This window comes from Sitophilus oryzae, unplaced genomic scaffold (genome assembly GCF_002938485.1).
Source record: "Sitophilus oryzae breed Bouriz unplaced genomic scaffold, Soryzae_2.0 scaffold_41_pilon_pilon, whole genome shotgun sequence".
NCBI classification, from domain to species: Eukaryota; Metazoa; Arthropoda; class Insecta; order Coleoptera; family Curculionidae; genus Sitophilus; species Sitophilus oryzae.
In genome coordinates this window covers 2,852,964-2,872,590 of record NW_022146996.1, presented here as the reverse complement: position 1 = coordinate 2,872,590, position 19,627 = coordinate 2,852,964, and the positions used below count along the sequence as shown (strand labels likewise).

Here is a 19,627-nt window from a genome sequence, read left to right as displayed (position 1 = left end):
GATTTATTTTTGAATATCTCTGAAACTATTGAAATAGATTTACTCATATCTTAGAATTATGTAAAATGATATGAAAGGAAGCCAAAAATGCAAAAATATACAGGGGGTTCCATTTAAAAAAAATCATCCAGATCCACTCACACTTTTTTGAGCCACCCTATAGAAGTTAAAATATTTTCCGGAAATACATCCTGGTACATACTTTAGGTCTGCACTTAAACAAAATTCTCATGTTTTTTATTCTAGGAGCTACAGATGCCCGACGCACTATTGCCGGACCCTGTATTTTGTGTTTTGAAGGAGATTCGTATGTTATATTGTTTTTTTTTATAAAAGTCTAATGAGTATTAGACTTTTTTGAAGAGATGAATCGGTCACAGAGGTATAGACCTTTTTAAAATTTATTTATTTATTTATTCGTGTCCAACTCAGAATAAAAAAATTCCAGAAATACAAAAAATATAGAAGTGTAAGATGCAACAAAAAATATCAAAAAATATAAAACGACTCAAATTAAAAAAGGGCACACATTTAAAAAAGAACAGTCAAAAAATCAACATAAATAGACATTGGACAATATAGACAAGCAAACATATATGCACGTAGGCAGTTATACCAGGTGCGTCTCGAAAGTGGCTCACCCCCTATAACTTTTTTATTTTTTCAGATAAAAAAAACGAGATTTAGTATGTGTGTATATAACATAAATTAGGATTGATTGATTGTATTCAATTGTTTTCGATCACTTCCTGTTTCACCGGAAATTACTACAACTTTTGATTTTTAAATTGCACCCTCGGTATTTTTTTACTTTATTCGATAGAAAATGACATTCTGAATAGAATAACATATCATAGTCAACTTTTGACATTCCCCCTTATTAAAAAATCGTATTTTAAAAATCAATCTAGAGTGCCATGTCTATGTTAAAAAAACTAATTTTTAATCAAGGAGCCTTGGAAAAATAGATTTGATCGTCTAATGTTTTTAGTGTCTTGTCCTGGCCAGTTAGAAAATGCTCAAAACGTATTTTTAATCATATCTCAATTTTTTTTAAATGATTATTTCATATTTGGAAAAGCATTTTTTTTACGAATAATTTGATACCACACAGTATTTCGAGTCAAATTATCGTTATGAACCATGTTATAATTTCAAATAAACCATATGCTAAAATATCAAAAGTTGACATATGATATGTCATTCTATTTAGAGTATGATTTTCTATCGAATGAAGTAATAAAATACCCAAGATGCCATTTAAAAATCAAAAGTTGTAATCATTTCCTGTGAAACAGGAAGTGTTTCAAAAACAATTAAATACGTCAATCAATCCTAATTTATGTCATATACTAACATGTCAAATCTCGTTTTTTTAACTGATAAAATAAAAAAGTTATAGGGGTGAGCTACTTTTGAGACGCACCCGGTATACAGGATATCCATTACTTGGTACACCCTAGAGCGTTGCTATTTCCCTCCGCCAAATCACTCTGATTACATAATATATTGGGAAAATTTGGGCATACGAGAAGATGCCTCATAGTTTGTTCCCTCTCCGTATCGTAATCAACTAAATTATTGTAGTTACCCAGTTCGCCGGTTTTTAGGGGAACTTTTACAGGAATTTGAAATAGGACACCAATTGACAAAGTTGCTTTTATTATTAAACACGGTTTAATTGTAATATTTTTCTAACAAATTAACAAAAAAATAAATAGTTTAAATAAATATAGTGCTTTATCACAATTGTAATAATGCATCAGTTTACAACACCGGTATATTAAAATATTACTTTTAAAGTATAATAGTTATTAGATTAGCCAGTCCATTTTCATTACAACATCGGATTCAAATGAGAGAGTGGTAATTATGTGTATGTATAATAAACATTAGATATTAAAATGATTATTTATAGATGAATGTAATATGGCCTTTATTTATTATAATAAATTATGATTGATGATGTACTAAATTATTAATTCTGTAATAGATATCTATTTCCACGAATACAGAGACAAAAAATATACTTTGCATTCTGGAGTAAAAAGGAAATTAAACTATTTTTTCAAAATGCATTTTATAAAATGAACTGGTTAACTTACAATGGCAATTATTTATGAGTAAGGATTATTTTAAATGTTTTTCTTTATATTCCATAAAAGTAAAAAGAGTATAAAGAGTACAATTATACGCCGTAATACTACTCAAAAGTGGATCTATTTGTGAGATATACTTGGAAGTGGTAGCCATTCCTTTATTTCTACGGGCGTCCAAACTTTCTTCCAAATTGGTACGTAAATCTGTAAAAAATCACAATTAGTATATTTACATAATGTAAACATTTTAAAAATAGAAAAAGTTTATATCGTTCAATGAATCATATAAACTTATAAATTATATAATCCGAGAAAAAAATCAGTGCCAAAATTTGTACACTGAAATACCGTTTTTGGAAAAAATCCCCAAAAATCTCTAAAATTCCCCGAAATATCCCAAAAGTTTCCAAATTCTTTCAAAATACCCCTAAATTCCTCTAAATTCCCCAAAATTCACTAGAAATTCACTGAAATATCCTCGAAATTCCCCGAAATTCACTCGAAATACCGCGACATTCCCCAAAATGTCCCTAAATTTTCCGAAATACCTTAAAATTCCTCTGCAATTTCCTGCGTTTGTACAATAAAATACCACAGTGATATTCCCCCCGATATAATCGGGTCCGTTACAGTAGCCCCCCGGTTCTCCAAACTCTTTAATATTTTAGCACTGTATTGCACCCACCTAGCACTACCTAGCACCCTACTTACAGAGCTAGCACCACAACCCCTAGCGAGTTACAGGACATTTTACCGGGAGGGGCTAATGTAACGCTAGCCCCCCCCCCCCTGTTGAATATTTCCCTTAAAACTTTAGCACTGTATTGCACCCACCTAGCACTACCTAGCACCCAATTTACAGAGCTAGCACTACACTCCCAGAAGAGTTATAGCATATTTTCACCTGGCGCACAGTGGGGCGGATGGCAATTCTAGTGGTACAAAACATCGGGTCCGTTACAGTAGCCCCCCCCCCCGGTTCTCCAAACTCGTTAATATTTTAGCACTGTATTGCACCCACCTAGCACTACCTAGCACCCTACTTACAGAGCTAGCACCACAACCCCTAGCGAGTTACAGGACATTTTTACCGGGAGGGGCTAATGTAACGCTAGCCCCCCGGTTGAATATTTCCCTTAAAACTTTAGCACTCTATTGCACCCACCTAGCACTACCTAGCACCCAATTTGCAGAGCTAGCACATCACCCCCAAAAGAGTTATAGTGTATTTATTATTTCGCTTTATTTTTATTTCCATTAAAACTTTAGCACTGTATTGCACCCACCTAGCACTATCTAGCACCTAACTTACAGAGCTAGCACCACACCCCCAGAAGAGTTATAGGTAGTTATAGCCCATGCACCGCCTAAAATTTTTTAATTAGAATATTTTTGGACGGTGGCCATAGTTAAGTCTGTGGTTATAGCATATTTTCACCTTGCGCACAGTGCGGCGGACGGTAATTCTAACGGGACAAAACCGTTTTGTTAGAAATAAGCCAAAAAATGTGTACTGATGAATTAATAGTAGGCATTCCAATAGATATAAAAATGCATCAATTGTTTTTTGGTTATATATATTCTTTGTATGTATTTCGATACATTTTTATCAACTAAAGGTCGTTTTCTGCTCAGCAAGGCAGAGGATATACGAAAACAAAATATTTACAAGTGCTTATACATTCTATTCCAAAACCAAATTATGTTATTTACTTTTATACTACACGTATATTATTCGTTAAAATATTTCGTGCTTTTGTTCTGCAGATATCAAACTTTCACTTGTTTTTATCAAATATCGATATATTGAATGATGTAGATCTTTTGAGTAACCAATAGTTACCAAAAAGTAGTAAGCAATTTTGATGCTAGAATATTTGTAGTTTCCATGCCGATATTTATTTGTACCGGGCGTTGCCAAATTGTTGAAAAAAAAAACATAATTTTTAGGAGTCTCTCACCGATTCACCGGATAGGTTAGATTGAAGTTAGCTGCCAAGAATTTTCTGAAGGTGTGGACGCTTAAAAGTTTAATTTCAATCGGCTAGTATAAACACGAAACAAAGACTCGTTAAAGGGTTAATAGAGGACCTTTCAAAAGAAGATTGGGTTTTGCAAGTACTGTGAGCTTTAGATCTAGTGGGAGTAGGGATGCTGTTGTAATAATTGTTGAAAACTCTGAAACTCTCGCAAAAGGCACTGAGTTCAAAAAATCAATGAATGACACCAATAGTCAGTTCGGCAATTTTCCTCAAGACAAAAACACCCACATGATGTTCTAGTTAAACAAAACATGATGATATGCAAAAGCCTTTTTTAAATTTCTTATAACTTCTAATAAAATTAAATGATTTATTAGTTTTAATAAAAGTTTAAACTATTGTCTTAGATCCTTACTATATATATATATATATAAATTAAAATTAAACATCTATTTTATTTATTTTTTAATAAAATAATATTTTTTAAAATAAAATATACAGGGTGTAACAAGATTACAAAGTAATTAAGAAATAACTGTTAAATAGAGTTTTTTGTAAGTGTTTCACCTGATATAATTTTATTTATTTGGCAATAGTTTACAGTACGGTTTTTGTGTCATATATATTATAACAGTTTTATGCCCATTAGTTTTATTATCTCGTATTACAAGATAATAAAGTCCCAAACATCACTGATGTTTTGTCCCACTAGAATTACCATCCGCCCCACTGTGCGCCAGGTGAAAATATGCTATAACTCTTCTGGGAGTGTAGTGCTAGCTCTGCAAATTGGGTGCTAGGTAGTGCTAGGTGGGTGTAATAGAGTGCTAAAGTTTTAAGGCAAATATTCAACCGAGGGGGGGGGGCTAGCGTTACATTAGCCCCCCCCCGGTAAAAATGACCTGTAACTCGCTAGGAGTTGTGGTGCTAGCTCTGTAAGTTGGGTGCTAGGTAGTGCTAGGTGAGTGCAATACAGTGCTAAAGTTTTAAGGGAAATATTCAACCGGGGGGGCTTACTGTAACGGACCCAAGTCGTGAAGGCTCGGTAGGCTTAGAAGTTAAGGGGATATTCCCGATATTTCATAAGGAGATATATCACATTTCGTTAAGGGGATATTTCATATGACTCATTATACGTAGTATGAAAATTCAAAAAACGTTTACAGCAAATTGGAAAAAATTTTCGGGCCTTGTCCGAGAATATTAGAAATGATGTAACCCGTTGTATTTCAGAACACGCCACAGAAATAAAATAATCTGAAATAAAAAAGCGCGTTATTTATTCGGTGCAAGAAGATGATACAACAGATATTACAGAAAAGTCTCTGTGCTATTTCAATTCGATATGTTAATAAAAGCGGCTAAGTCAAATATCTTTGTGAATTTTATTTTATGAAATATTAGATAATATTGTTATACATATTTAGAAATAAGGTTTGCAGATAGGTACTCGTATGTCTCAATTATTTTTCTTTATCTCTTGCGGATCCGAAATTTAAAGAATCCTATAAAAAAATTCCAACGCATTTAACATCTGATTTAACAAACTTGTTATATTGATACATTTCCAACGCATTTAATAGTGATTTAACAAACAAAAAATGTTATTGACCAACGTAAATTGATGAATAAATTACAGGTATTAATAATTGATATGATAATTTCGATTTTAAAATTTAAGGAGAATAATCCTGGAAATATATTTCTAGAAAAAAAATTGTTTGTTTTGTTTGTTACTACACCATTTACAAGTACTTGGGTTGAGATACATTTTTCATGTTTGAAATGCATTAAAATTTATAGTAGAGATTTCATGAAAAATAAACGTTTATCGCCACTTGGCCTTACTTTCAATCTAAAAAGATCTTTTCACAGCTCTTCAACAATCTGATGATTTTGCTGTTATAATAATAAATACATTTTCTTTATTAAGAGATCGACTCATCAATTTAATATATAAAACATATAATTATTCTTTCTCTCAATACTACCAATTTTTAAGTTTGCGTAAATAAATAAAAATAAAATAAAATTATATGATGTACTCCATAGTGACTCCATAGTAATAGGTAAAAAAAATAATAGATAAAATAGATTAATAAAAAATCTTCTCTCTCAAATTTTTGACCGACCTTTTTTATATGCCATTCTTTTACCCAGTGAGATTTCCATTCTGTTCTTGTTTTCCATAATCTACCAAAATCGTCACTGTGAATTGGTGAAGAACTGGTTGAATACTTGCTGAAATATAAATATTGAGTCTGTTAAAATATTATGGATGCTATAAAGAAAATATTAATAGCAATTTGAGATTGTTTTACTATAATTTAAAAAATATATATTTTGAAAATAACTACTACTAAACGTGAATAACTATTAATGTCACAGTGGAAAAAAATAGTTAATTTTTTTTATATAAAATATAAAAAATTTGGAGGTAATAAAACTACCAGATAGAGGTGAAAAACTTCTAAAAAATAGTATTAATTCTCAAGAGTATTTAGAAGTCAATTAAAACCAATCAACGAGACAGCCTAAATCTTAGAAGAAAATAACGCCTCAGTAATATATTCTATTTTACAGTTGTGATTTTAACATCTTAAAATAAAAAGTAATATACATATTTAAGTCTTTTAAATGGTTTGTTGTTGCCTGTATCAATTAATTTACAATTAAACGCAACTTATATGGCTACAACTACATTTTAAACTACATTATTTTATATTCAGCTTATTTTTACTTGTATTAGTTTGTTGTTATTTCGTTTTTCTAAAATATACAGGGTGGTCCGAATTGTATTCCGGAAACTTCGGCAGCATATTCTGCAGATAAAATATATAAGTAAAAAAGTTCGTATAAAATGTAGGCCCTAAAATGCTTAGTTTCAGAGATACAGTGTGTAGAAGTTTCATTTTTATTTCGATTTTTTCCAAATAAATTCTGATGTAACGTCAATATTTGGATGAAAATTGGTGTCTGAGAGTTTTTTGACATGAGAAATTTGATTTTGATGTCAATATGACTCCTACTAATAGAGGGCGCCACCTACATGTGTTTTAACTGTTTTGAAGAGTAATAACTTTTGTCCGTACTTGTATAAAACTACCGAGCGAAAAAATATACATTTCTGTGACTTTTTACGTAAAAAATATCTCTTTGTAAAAAAATGATGATAAAACAGTTTCTGTTGAACTTTTAGCACAAAAACATTTCAAATTTATGATTTCAGTCTAATAACTATTTAGTCAACATATATGTTGAATTTATGTCAATGATGACCGGTATTGATAATTTCGATTTCAAATATCTCGAGAAGCATTACTTGTAGCGATTTTTACCAAGAGACCTTTTAACATTGAAAATGTTTCTGTTATCCTATATAAGGGAGCCCAAATCGAATTAAAATGCTACATTTGCCACACCATGACGTCATATATACAAGGGTATAGGAAATCTCGGCGCAGCGGCGGCAGTCGGCCAGCGCGCGCAAAAGCCATTACATAGCTAATTGTTTTTTGATATATCTTTATTAGTTTAAAAGCAAAAAATATGGGGTTTGCTTTGATACCTTGTCAAGACATAAGCGAAACTTTTAAATTGTTTCTTTTTTTCATTTCTTTTTTTCATTTAAGCCTTCGTTTTTCGTTAAATGAAAGTTATATTAAAAAAAGTCTATTTTTAAACCAAATTTTCGCATGATTGAAATGAGTTATTCATGTTTAAAGTTTTTTTTGGTCATAAGCGCTAATGGAAATGTTTTTTTGTAAATAATTATAAAAAAATACTCCCTACGAAGACTTTATTGTGTACTGGATCAAAAAATAAGTATATGTTTTCTCTATACGGTGGTATTAATATATCGATTTTTGATGATAGTGCCCTTTTACCTGGTCTAATTTTGTACTACCTTCGGAAAGGGGTCCCCATATTATATACTGTACTTCCATCCCTGAAAAATTCAGCTTGTGACACCGAAGTGAGAGGTAAAGTCAAAATAAGCTTTAATCTACCTACATCATAGGTAGGTATAGGTACTCTAGGTATATGCTACCTAGACAGTAGCTGACAGTAGTAATTAATTTGTTATCCGATAAGTAGTTGTCATTATATAAGTTTAATCATCTTATACCTCCTAATCGGTCATGTGGCGAGAACATCTAAAGACAGGTGGACTAGAAGATTGTTAGAATGGCGACCTCGAGCAGACAAACGTAGCAGAGACAGACCACCGACACGCTGGACCGATGATGTAAAGAGGATTGCTAGAAATTGGATGATGACGGCCCAAAATCGAGAGACATGGAGAAATATGGAGGAGGCCTACGTTCAGCAGTGGACAACGATGGCTACATGACGATGATGATGATCTCCTATAACGGTAGGTTTTGGATTTTTCCCTGATTGGTTTGTTAAACAAAAATATACTGGGCATATAAATGTACACCAAACCAAACCAAACACATACATATGTATTGAATGTACTTATTTAAACCAATGCATTGTTTTGTTTTTTTTTTAATCTCACAAATAAGAAATGTTTTATGGTTTTTACTATAAAAAACAGGGATTATACAATTTACTTACACCCCTTACACTGTTTTCTGTAAGGGGTGTAACCAAGAGTATATTTCGTAACCTCTTACGATATAAGTGGGCACAAAGTGTTTTATTACTTAATGCTTAGATTAAAATTTAATAATATATTTGTACGTAAAATAAAATAGACTATAGAAAGTCAATTAATTAATATTGACGTAATTACTAAATAAGTACAAGATTTTATTTCTAATTATTTTAGTGTATTTTTAGTCACCTAATTATAAAGGAGAGATATCCAACCATTGCATTATTTTACTCACAAATAAATGTTTTATGGTTTTCATTATAAAACAAGGATTAATTTATTATACACCCCTTAACCCAAACAGTCCAAGGAGGATATTTCGTGACCCCTTATTTAAAGTGGACAAGCTTTATTAGTCAATGTTTTAATTACCCAGCGTCTTTAATAAAAATCTAATGTAATTTTTCATAGAAATGATATGACATAAAAAGCAAATTTTATCAAAAAACTTTTTGATTATCTACAAGGAGTAAACCGCTGACAAATGTCTGTATACTAATGCCAAAGTAATGCCAAAAATACAAATTAAATACCAAAATTTCTCATATAATGCGCCACTAATGCCAAGCTGATTCCAATATAATACCACTAATACCACAAATAATATGTAACACATTTGTTTAACGAATTAACCTGTAACAACGTGCACATATTTTTTCCTAGGTAACTTAAAAGTTGTTAAAAAGTCTAATTATATTTAAAGAAGATATAATTCCAACTAATTGCATTATAAGGCCAATAATGCACAAGTAATACCATTAAAATTTTAGCGTTTTAAATTTGTGTAACATATTTCTTTAACGAATTAACCTGTAACAATAGTGGTAGGTACGCGCACAGGTTTTTTCGCTAGGTAACTTATTAAGTATTTAAACAGGCCTACATAGGTAACTAATATTTATAATTTAATTCGAGTTTTAATCTCAAACAAAAAATGTTTTTACTGGTGTATTTCTGAAGTGTTCATTATTAAAAGTAGATATTCTTCAAGTTATTGAAGTAATAAGTAATGTTTCTGGTGAGACCGCGTATATGTCACCGGATTCTGGTTAGTATAAAAACTTTTTTCTATAGAAAGAGTTTTTTCTATATTTTCCTTTCAAAATAAGACTAATTTCTTCTTATTCTTTTAAATATTACAGTGTTTCTTTTTCCTAAAATGTTATACTTAATTTTCGCTTAAAATTAAAAAATCACAAATGGAGGAAAATATACGTTATTAAATAAAGTTTATATAGAAATCACTTTACCATAACAAAAAAGTAAAAACATGTCATGGCGGAAGATATTCAGGTGGCATTTCACACATTTATCTATTAAAATCGAGATTAAAATAATAAACTTGCGTAACATGTTATACATGAGATAGAAAGTTTCAGAATCGATTAATACGCAATACGCTACGCAGTCAACTTGTTCCTATGCGCGGATGAGCGTCTTCAAGACTCTTCCATCGGCCAGGGTCACGAATAGGAATCGGCCTACGTTTGGCTAAACAGGTTGGACACGGTGGACTACGATATTGGCGAGACTGAATATTTATAAAAATTTGCAAAGTAAAATATGTTGGAAAAATAATTAATCCATACATATATAAAAGCTCAAAGGGTTTTTTTTGCATCCATCCCGCCGAAACCGCTTCGCCAATCTTGATGATTCTTTTTTTAATTGAAAGGTACACATATATGTGTAGATTTGTTATGAAGTATTTTTTATAGTGCTTAATGGCTATTCCTTTGTGTAAAGGGACTAAATACTAAAACATACCTAATAGAAGATTATTTTCTTTTATCTATGAACATACCTGAAAAACACCTACACACAATACATCCAGAAATAAATTATTTGTCATTGTCAGTGGTGTGTCCGTTAGATTATATATTAAGTTTTTAGATATTTTAGGAGTGAGTTCATACCGCCAGCTTTAGATACATAAATATTAGCACAAAGGTTCGTTTAAACGACATTAGTGAATTAGCTACACAAAGCGATTTTAGGAAATTCATCCTCTTAGAGAGTAAAATTATGTCGGAACAGTTTGTTCTATGAAAATTCCTTACTATTTGGTCTAGAAGAATGAAATCCTACAAAAAAGAATTAGAAGAATTTTTTTAAATTCATCAACCAAATGGGTAAAGTTAGTAAAAATTTATATAAAACTTGGTGACCTCTGGATTGTACACATAAAAATTGGCACAAAGATAAAGCGAATTTATGAAATTTATACCCTTAGGGAGTAGAATAGGGAATGAAAGTTTGCTGTACGAAAATGCAATACTATAACATTATAAACCAGACAGTATAAAATTTTATACAAGGGTTTATTTAGTGACATCATAACGAAATATATCTTCCTTAATTGTTCTTCAAAGAATAAAAAATAACATATAAAGAGAGTATTAGTGCTCTTAATAAATAAAAAAAAGATGAAAAATAAAAATCATATATGCTCACTAGCTCTCTATAAAGAAGTAAAAAATCATTTAAATCAATGCATGAACGATTCGAGGTGTACCGCGAACGTAGTCGCGGGAAAAAGCTAGTAGTTTATTAATTAATTTTCATTGATTCATTGAACTGATTAATTTTCATTGAAAAGGAATTTTTGTAATTCGCCACTCCCAAGCAGCATTTGGACGTCGGGACAACGTTGTGTCACGCGACCAAACGTCGGGGCGCAACATCGGCACAACCTCGTGCCAACCCTAGTCTGCACTAGTTTGGAGAATAATTTTTGGGTCGAAACGACGTTGGATACCGACGTTGGCTAGCAGCCTAATTTAGTACAAACTGCAACGTTGTTTAAAATCCTAATTCACAGAAGTACAAACTAATATGGCGTCTAAGTCGCGTTTCATCCTAAATTGGGATAATTATAGTAAAAATATTATTTTTATGATTTAGTTAGAGACATATGTCAGATGGCAGTGAAGGAAAACAAAACAAAAGTATTTAAGTGTGGAGGATGTTTGAAGATCATAATTATTGAAACACTTTAACCGACTCTGTAACTCGTTACCCAAGGCAAAAAAAGTTAAACGCAAACAACTTTATTGATAAATGTTTTGTTTCTACTTTGAAAAATACTAATGGGCCTTAAAATTAAAGAAGTTTTAAAAATTTTCTTGAATTTTTTTTTTTAGTAAAATGAGAATAATTTATTCGCAGTCGAAAAATTGTTTCCGCGTGTTTTTTAGTGTCAAATATTTCAAGTTAATGTATTCAAAAGCAGGAATTGCTATTTTAGGAACGAAACATTTTCTTATTTAACAACATGGCGGCTTTCACTTTGTTGTTTTGGAGATTAAGATGGAGTAGTTCAAGTAGTCGCATACTGGACTAATAAAGTCGCAGTTCGGCCTTAACAGGTAGTATACTAGTCGCAAGATTGCCTAATTTAGTCATCCTAGAGTCTAGCTTGTGCCGCCCTCTATAATATAAATAAACGAGGGAGTGGATAAACTATCGGTAATATATGTTGATGTATATTTAAATTTAGTTTTATATGTACCTTTCTTATGTCCCATTTTAATTAAATTTTTTTTTATAAAAACAAACAGCACTGAACTGTCTGACCAAACAGAACAATGAAGTGAAAATTTAAAATTTAAGGTTACGGTTCAATACAGTTGCAAAAAGGTAGTGACTCGACGTCCTACCAACGTAAGAATAAGGAAATCTAAACAACGTTGGAATTAGTAAAACAGACGACGTTTGCATAACGTTGGAATAGGTCCTGAAACTGACGTCGGAAAACTCTATATTGTCCAACGTTGTAACTACGTTGTCCGAATCACCTAAAGATCACTTAAGCAAAAAAGGTTACAAGACAACGTTTATTCGACGTCGCAGAAGCTTCTACTTTGCTGTAGTACTAGTCCAACGTCGGCATAACGTTATAAAAACGTTTAAATTTATTTTAATACCCAAGGTAGGGAGCTAACTATTTTTTGTAACTAATCCAACGTTGTGTTTAGTAAACATGTGGTCGCAAGTCGTGAAAATGCTACTTGGGCTATATTACTTAAAAACTAAGAAACTCATATCAAATTTAAGTTTTGCGATTTTCACTTATACTTTTTACAAAATCTGAACACATTTTAAAAGAAAAAAAGTTTTTGATAAATATTATCAAAAACTTTTTTCTTGTGTGTAAATTGACTACAAGTTGTATAACAACGACCGGTCTACCTAGTGGTCTGCAGCATCGCCTTGTGGTGCAAACGTGGGCCTGTTAATCTGTAACGTGACGCACAACAGCCAAGAAAAACAGATGCGTGGCTAAGAATTTAGTAATTTAAAAAAAATGTCTTTTAGATACAGTAGTAGGTATTAAAAAGTTTTGTGGTTTAAATGGGGTTTGCCTTTAACAGTTAAAAAATTATATCGTAAAGTGTAACTTTCCGTAAGAATTCTTTATCTGTCATCGATCATGATCTGTCATCATGTTAACCTGATGTTTTGTATGTTATTTTGTTTTTTTGCTTGTTTGTTTTAGGGATAGGTGCGATAGCATAATTTTTATTGATAATGTTTTATTTAATGTTAACATTACTACTTTTTCAGTGAATCTTTAAATCTGTTGTTTCCCCGGTTGCATCTTTGTAAAGGACTGTGAATTTTTTACGTAGAAAACGTCGTAAATGTTTGGTAATAAGCTTCCTATGCGCGGATGAGCGTCTATGCAGAGTGCATAGTTTGAAATTTTGAAAAAGTAATAAATTAAAAATATTTTGTACGCGTAAAAATAGTTTTTTACGTTCTTTTTACGTTTCATATAGAGACCAAATTTGTTTGCAAATTAAATTTAAATAAACATCTTAAAAAATTGTGAGTTTTTTGTCCCCTACCCCTCGTCAGAGATTTTACTTTGATATGTGCTCACACTGGGTTGGAGAATGTTTAGTTTTAAAAAAATGTTTATTTAAAATTACCCTCCCTAGATTTACATTTAAACCGCTCTGGCCCCTATAACTTTTTTATTTTTTCAAGTAGAAAAACAAGATTTGGTATGTTAGTATATCACATAAATTAGGAGTGATTTATGTATTCAATTCTTTTCCGTCGCTTCCTGTTTCACCGGAAATGACTACAGCTTTTGATTTTTAAATGGAACCCTGGGTATTTTTTTACTTTATTCGATAGACAATGACACTCTAAATATATTGACATATCATATGTCAACTTTTGATATTTTCGCTTGAAAAATCGTATTTTAGTTTCCAATCCTTTAGATGGGCTGTGTTAAAAACACAATTTTTTAATCAAGGAGCCTTGGAAAAATAGCTTTGATTATCTAATTTTTAATGTCTTGTCCTGGCCGGTTAAAAGATGCCCAAATCAAATTTTTAATCATACCTTATTTTTTCAAATTGAACGAGGGTGGCTCATTTGCATATTTGGAAACAGCAGTTTTTAGGAATAATTTGGTACCAAAAACTTGGTATTTCCAGTCAAGTTGTCCTTATGAACCGGTTGTTACAATTTCAAATAAACAATATGCGAAAATGTCAGTTAACGCACGAAATGGCATTCTATTCAGAGTGTCATTTTCTATCGAATAAAGTAAAAAAATACCGAGGGTGATGTGTTTTTTTTTATTAAAAATCCCGTTAAAAATCAAAAGTTGTAATCCTGTCCAGTGAAACAGGAAGTGACCGAAAACAATTGAATATACCGGTCAGTCCTAATTTATGTCATTTACTAACATACTAAATGTCGTTTTTTTTTATCTGACAAAATAAATAAGTTATAGTGGTGAGCCACTTTTGGGACGCACCCAGTATATAACTGCACATAATATATAGGTACAGAAAGAAGATACCATACCAAAATATGTTTTAAGCCGATCCTACACGATGCTTCCAACGTTGGACGCATCATTTGGCATAGGCTTCCACAATATTGCAATTCACAAGTGTGTCTCCTACACGATGTGGCAAATGTTCATGTGTTCATGTGTTTGCCACATCCTGTGGGACCGGCTTTAAAATATAATTTCGTTTTGATTGCTTACATTTGCAGCTAGATTATTCAGAAATCACTAATATTCCCATATTATGTTCTATTTTGTGTATACGCTTAGTTTATAATCTTATTTTAATTTCCTCACCTGGATTTAATATAACTACAAGATATCTCCTTGTATACCACAACAGCTAGGAAAAGCAAAACCTAAAACAACAAACACTTATTATAATTAAAACTATACACTTCCAATACACTCTCACATAAATTTTCATTTTTCAAAGTAACGTCTGCAAGTAAAGCAATTTTCACATGTCACATCATTAGAGAAGAAACAAATAAAGTGAGGTAAATAAACAAGCTAGGTTCAATTTATAGATAAAAGATATTTTGAAATTTGTATGGGATATATTCGACATTGAAAGTGTTCTCGATACTTTTGTGGGTCAAAAGTCTCATCAGTATGTTGAGCACAGGTTGACAATTCGAGTAAAATCTTCGTTGTGTATAATCATTAAATGTTGTTCATGTTCTGAATATGTAATAATTAAAAAGTGCAAAGCATGTAAAATATTATACATATTTATCAATGCGAACTTAGGGAAAGTGATTTCTAAATAATAAAGCTTCACAATTGGTTTTTGCTATTTACAAAAAAAAATTTTTAAGATATTATTTCTTGAAGCCTTCGATATAATACAGGGTGGCGCTTCTCATACGACGCGGAGGCTCCAAGGAGAACGACAGTTTGTATTCAAATGAAATTTTGTGAGCATATGTAGGTTAATGCTTGTGTACTTTTTAAAAATATAGAGAGTTCTACAGAGTATCCCCAAAAAAAATTACACATCAAATTTCTATTTTTTTTTTGTAATGGAACACTCTATATATTAATTAATTTTTAGATTCCAGGAAAAAAATAAAGATGAGCTTTATTAGGAAAATATATGATTGGAATGTAAAGTTTTTGACTTATTTAACATTGTCTAAAAATGAAGAACAATTTTGAAATTTCAATAAAAGCTACCTAAATTAGAATATACCCGGTATAGCCTAATATTTAGTTAAAATAACTATTGAAAAACCTGACCCAAAAAGTTATACAGGGTGAGGCAGAAATAATGTTGAAAATTGGTGACCATTAAAAACAAGGTACTACATTAGTTTAAATCACCCAGTATATTATTCCGATATTCAATGGGCAATTCATGTCTCCTCAAAACACTATTAAGGTTGCCTTCCCCTCAATCTAAGTTTTTTCTAGATATTTTTATTTTTATGATTTAGTGTGAGTAGATCTTTATTATTTGATAAAGTCTAGATGACTGTGATATGTCTGATGTTACTTCAATATAGATGTCTAATTAGTTTAGCTTTAGCAACTAGTTAACCATTTTGTGTCAGTTAAAACAAAAAAATTCTCAGAACTTTTCCGAAAATGGAAACCTATCCTACATCAGAGAGAACTGATATGATTCTATTAGTTGGTGAATATAGCGTGCATTCACCAATTACTAGAATACTTAAATGCTCCTGATTTTATCTAGTCTAGGCTTTTTTTTATAGGGATATATGTTAAAGACAGTGTTTACAAAACTCAATCCACTATTGTCGACAACATGAGAGAAATGATTGTAGCTGTTTTTCGAGGCAGAACTCCACATATTAGTTCAGTCATTGGGGATCAAAAAAGGGGCATGCTTGGAAAAAAGTCCGAAAGTTTTGAAACTTTGCAGGTTTATAGCTTTTGGGGTCCCTAACTAAAATCCATAAAATGCACATTTCCAGACTTGCCGCCGGCCCAAGATCGGTATTTTGTGAATATCTCGAAAACTATGCGTTTTTCTTGAAAATTTGAGGAGAGCAGAATTAAAGAGAATAAAATTTCCTATAAAAAAGGTTTTATGAAAATGACGCTAAAGTCAACCGTTTAGGCACAAAATCCCTAGAAATTTTCAATTTTCCGTAAAATATGATATATTATGTATAGTCGATTTTCCGAAATCAAATGTCGATGAGGGTTCACTAAAACTAGTTTTAGTTTAGTTTCTTCAATTTGGTCATGAAACAATGGCGTATCATTAATTCGCTCATTAATTTATGAATAATTTATTGTCATGCTGGACAGCATTCATTGCGAACTTACCACCAGGTTCAGCATTGGTCTGATTGTACCAAAGATGCCGAAGAATGGGGTTGGAAGAAAACAAAAACAGGCATTACTCCAGTCACAACGTTGAAAGATGCAGCTCCAAAATTCCTATTGGCATTTTTATCCTGTAAATGCAAAACCAACAACTATGGTAAAGCCTGCGGATGCAGAAAAATAGGATTAAAATGTTCAATGATTTGTGCATACTGCAATGGGAAATGTGACAAAGTCACTGAAGTGTCACTCGACAAATCCGATGAAGTGGAGCTGGACTTGCCTGTAGATATTCCTCTGGCGGCTGAAGATGAAGAGTTGGACATATTGAGAGACCATCCTGATGAACCCAGCACAGCAGACTCGATCGACTTTGACATCAATGAGCCAGATCCGTCAGGCTTGTGCAGATAAGTTAAAGTTTTTAATTTATCTAGTGGAGTAGGCCTCCGGGGAGACCACATTAAAATAAACTCGCCATATACTTTACCTCTTGGGTGATGTGGAAACAAGTACACATTTTCAATAATTAAAATTAATTATTCTTAAATTAATGGGCGAATGAATGATACGCCACTGTTTTATGACAAAATTGAAGAAACTAAACTAAAACTAGTTTTAGAGAACCCTAATCGACATTTGATTTCGGAAAATCGACTATACCTACATAATATATCATATTTTCCGCAAAATTGTAAAATTTCCAGGGATTTTGTGCCTAAACGGTTGACTTTAGCGAAAATTTTCATAAAACCTTTTTTATAGGAAATTTTATTCTCTTTGATTTTGCTCTCCTCAAATTTTCGCGAAAAACACATAGTTTTCGAGATAGTCACAAAATACCGATTTTGGACTCCATCTTGCCAAGATGGCGGCGCCGGCGACAAGTCTGGAAATGTGGGTTTTATGGATTTTAAGTTAGGGACCCCAAAGCCTATAAACCAGCAAAGTTGCAAAACTTCCGGACTTTTTTCCAAGCAAAGATCCCCAATGACTGAACTAACATGAAAATATGTTTTCTTTTGAAAAGAGAATCATTTTATGCAGTGAACAGGAAAGAAAGCATTTTGAGCAATTGATTTCGTCTAGCTAATTTTTGTCACATAATTATATATAATTATACGTTTATATCTAATTTGAATTCTGTAATAATTAAAATATGTGTTTTTGGTGTATCTTTTTATTACAGTACTCCACATCCTTTTATTTTTGTCAAATTAACAAAAGGTATGTCATAGCCACCTAGATTTTGTCAAATAATAAAGATCTTCTGACGCAAAATCATAAAAATTATAATATCTAGAAAAATCTTGGTCTAAGTGGTAGGCAATCTAATAGTATTTTGAAGATATATGAATTCTCCATTGAACAGGATTGAATAATATACTGGACGTTCCATTTAAAATAAAGGAGTACATTGCTTTTAAATACATACATACATATACATTGCTTTTAAAACTGACTAATGTTCAATATTAATTTTGTCTCGCCTTGTATAACTTTTCGGGTCAAATTTTAATTTGGTTTAACATATAATAGTTACAGTAATCAAATTTTAGGCTATCAGGGTAACTTACAATTTAGGTAGTTGTTTCTGAAATTGAAAATTTATTCTTCATTTTCACAAAATGTGAAATATGTAAAAATCATTACATTTTAGGCATATGCTTTTTTAATGAAACTCACCGTTATTTTTTTCCTAGAATCCGAAAATCAGTTAATATATAGGGTGTTCCATTACAAAAAAAGCAACTAAGATGCTTAACATTTTTTTGTGGACACCCTGTAGAACTCTATATATTTCTATAAAATCCTTTCAATTAACCTACATATGCTACCAAAATTTCATTTCGATATAAACTACCGTTCTCCTTGGAGCCTCCGCGTCGTATGAGAAGCACCACCCTGTATTTATACAGGGTATTTCAAAAAACATGTGCCATCTCCCGTGGAGAGATTCCTCACGTAAAAATAAGATTTAGTTTTCATATCAACATAAGTCCGATTCAGCTTTGTTTCGTAGCTACAGGGTCTTAATAATCTTTCGATTTATTATGCTTTTCTTCCAAGTACTTTAAGTGATTCGAATGAAATTTTGAGGGTAAAAGTTATTATAAGTGCTACATATTTTAATGCTAAAAAAGTGTCGATAAATTCATCAAGGACGTGCATATGGGTTATCACTGGAATGTTTTTCAAAAAAAACATGTACGCCACTGACTTTTTTCTTTTGGTATCAAAATTGTGTAGTTCGTTTAATGCCAATTAAACGTTTTCTCTTGATATTTTGTCGAATTCGGCCTCCTTGATGAGATAAACACAATTTTATTAATCACAATTAATAAAAATAAAATTAATAAATTAAATATTTTAGCTAACTTATTATTAAATATTATTACTATTAGTTATTACTACAATTACTCCAACATACAGCAATTTAAAATAAAAAATAATAGTATTTTTAGATAATTACAAAAATAAAATTCTAATTTTAAAATGTTTTAACATCCTGTAACTCTAAAACTATGCATTTCGATACCCGTGTTTATAGTAATTTTTTTCGTATTTTTTGATGAGAAATCGATGAGTACTTATTTAAAACTTTCGCAAGATAATGATGTTAAATTTTTTTAAAGGTTGCTATTAGACCTGGATCAAGGCAAATTGATAAAATTCCGTTAATCTCATCAAGGAGGCCGAAATCGACAACATATCAAGAGACAATTTTTAATCGGCATTAAATTGCTTACACTATTTCGCTAACAAGATAATAGAAAATCAGTGGCGTACATGCTTTTGTTAGAAAAAT

At 31.4% G+C, this 19,627-nt stretch overlaps 1 protein-coding gene across 1 annotated transcript; it reads right to left on the bottom strand.

Annotated features, from left to right (window-relative positions):
* Window positions 1-1,677: 1,677 nt before the first annotated feature.
* Window positions 1,678-15,001, bottom strand: LOC115885761. The gene is made up of 4 exons (XM_030904771.1): window positions 14,936-15,001; window positions 14,818-14,879; window positions 6,214-6,322; window positions 1,678-2,303 (listed from the first exon to the last, which is right to left on the bottom strand). Exons 1-4 carry the CDS (start codon window positions 14,945-14,947, stop codon window positions 2,220-2,222), a joined length of 267 nt encoding a protein of 88 aa, XP_030760631.1. The 5' UTR covers window positions 14,948-15,001; the 3' UTR covers window positions 1,678-2,219.
* Between the last annotated feature and the right edge of the window lie 4,626 nt (window positions 15,002-19,627).

What these genes read in the sequence shown, in the direction of transcription:
- LOC115885761 (XM_030904771.1), bottom strand. An exon ending in TGTAGTTATATTAAATCCAG is followed by an intron (nt 6,323 to 14,817) that starts GTGAGGAAATTA and finishes TTTATATTTCAG; the next exon opens with CAAGTATTCAACCAGTTCTT. An exon ending in AAGAATGGCATATAAAAAAG is followed by an intron (nt 2,304 to 6,213) that starts GTCGGTCAAAAA and finishes GATTTTTTACAG; the next exon opens with ATTTACGTACCAATTTGGAA.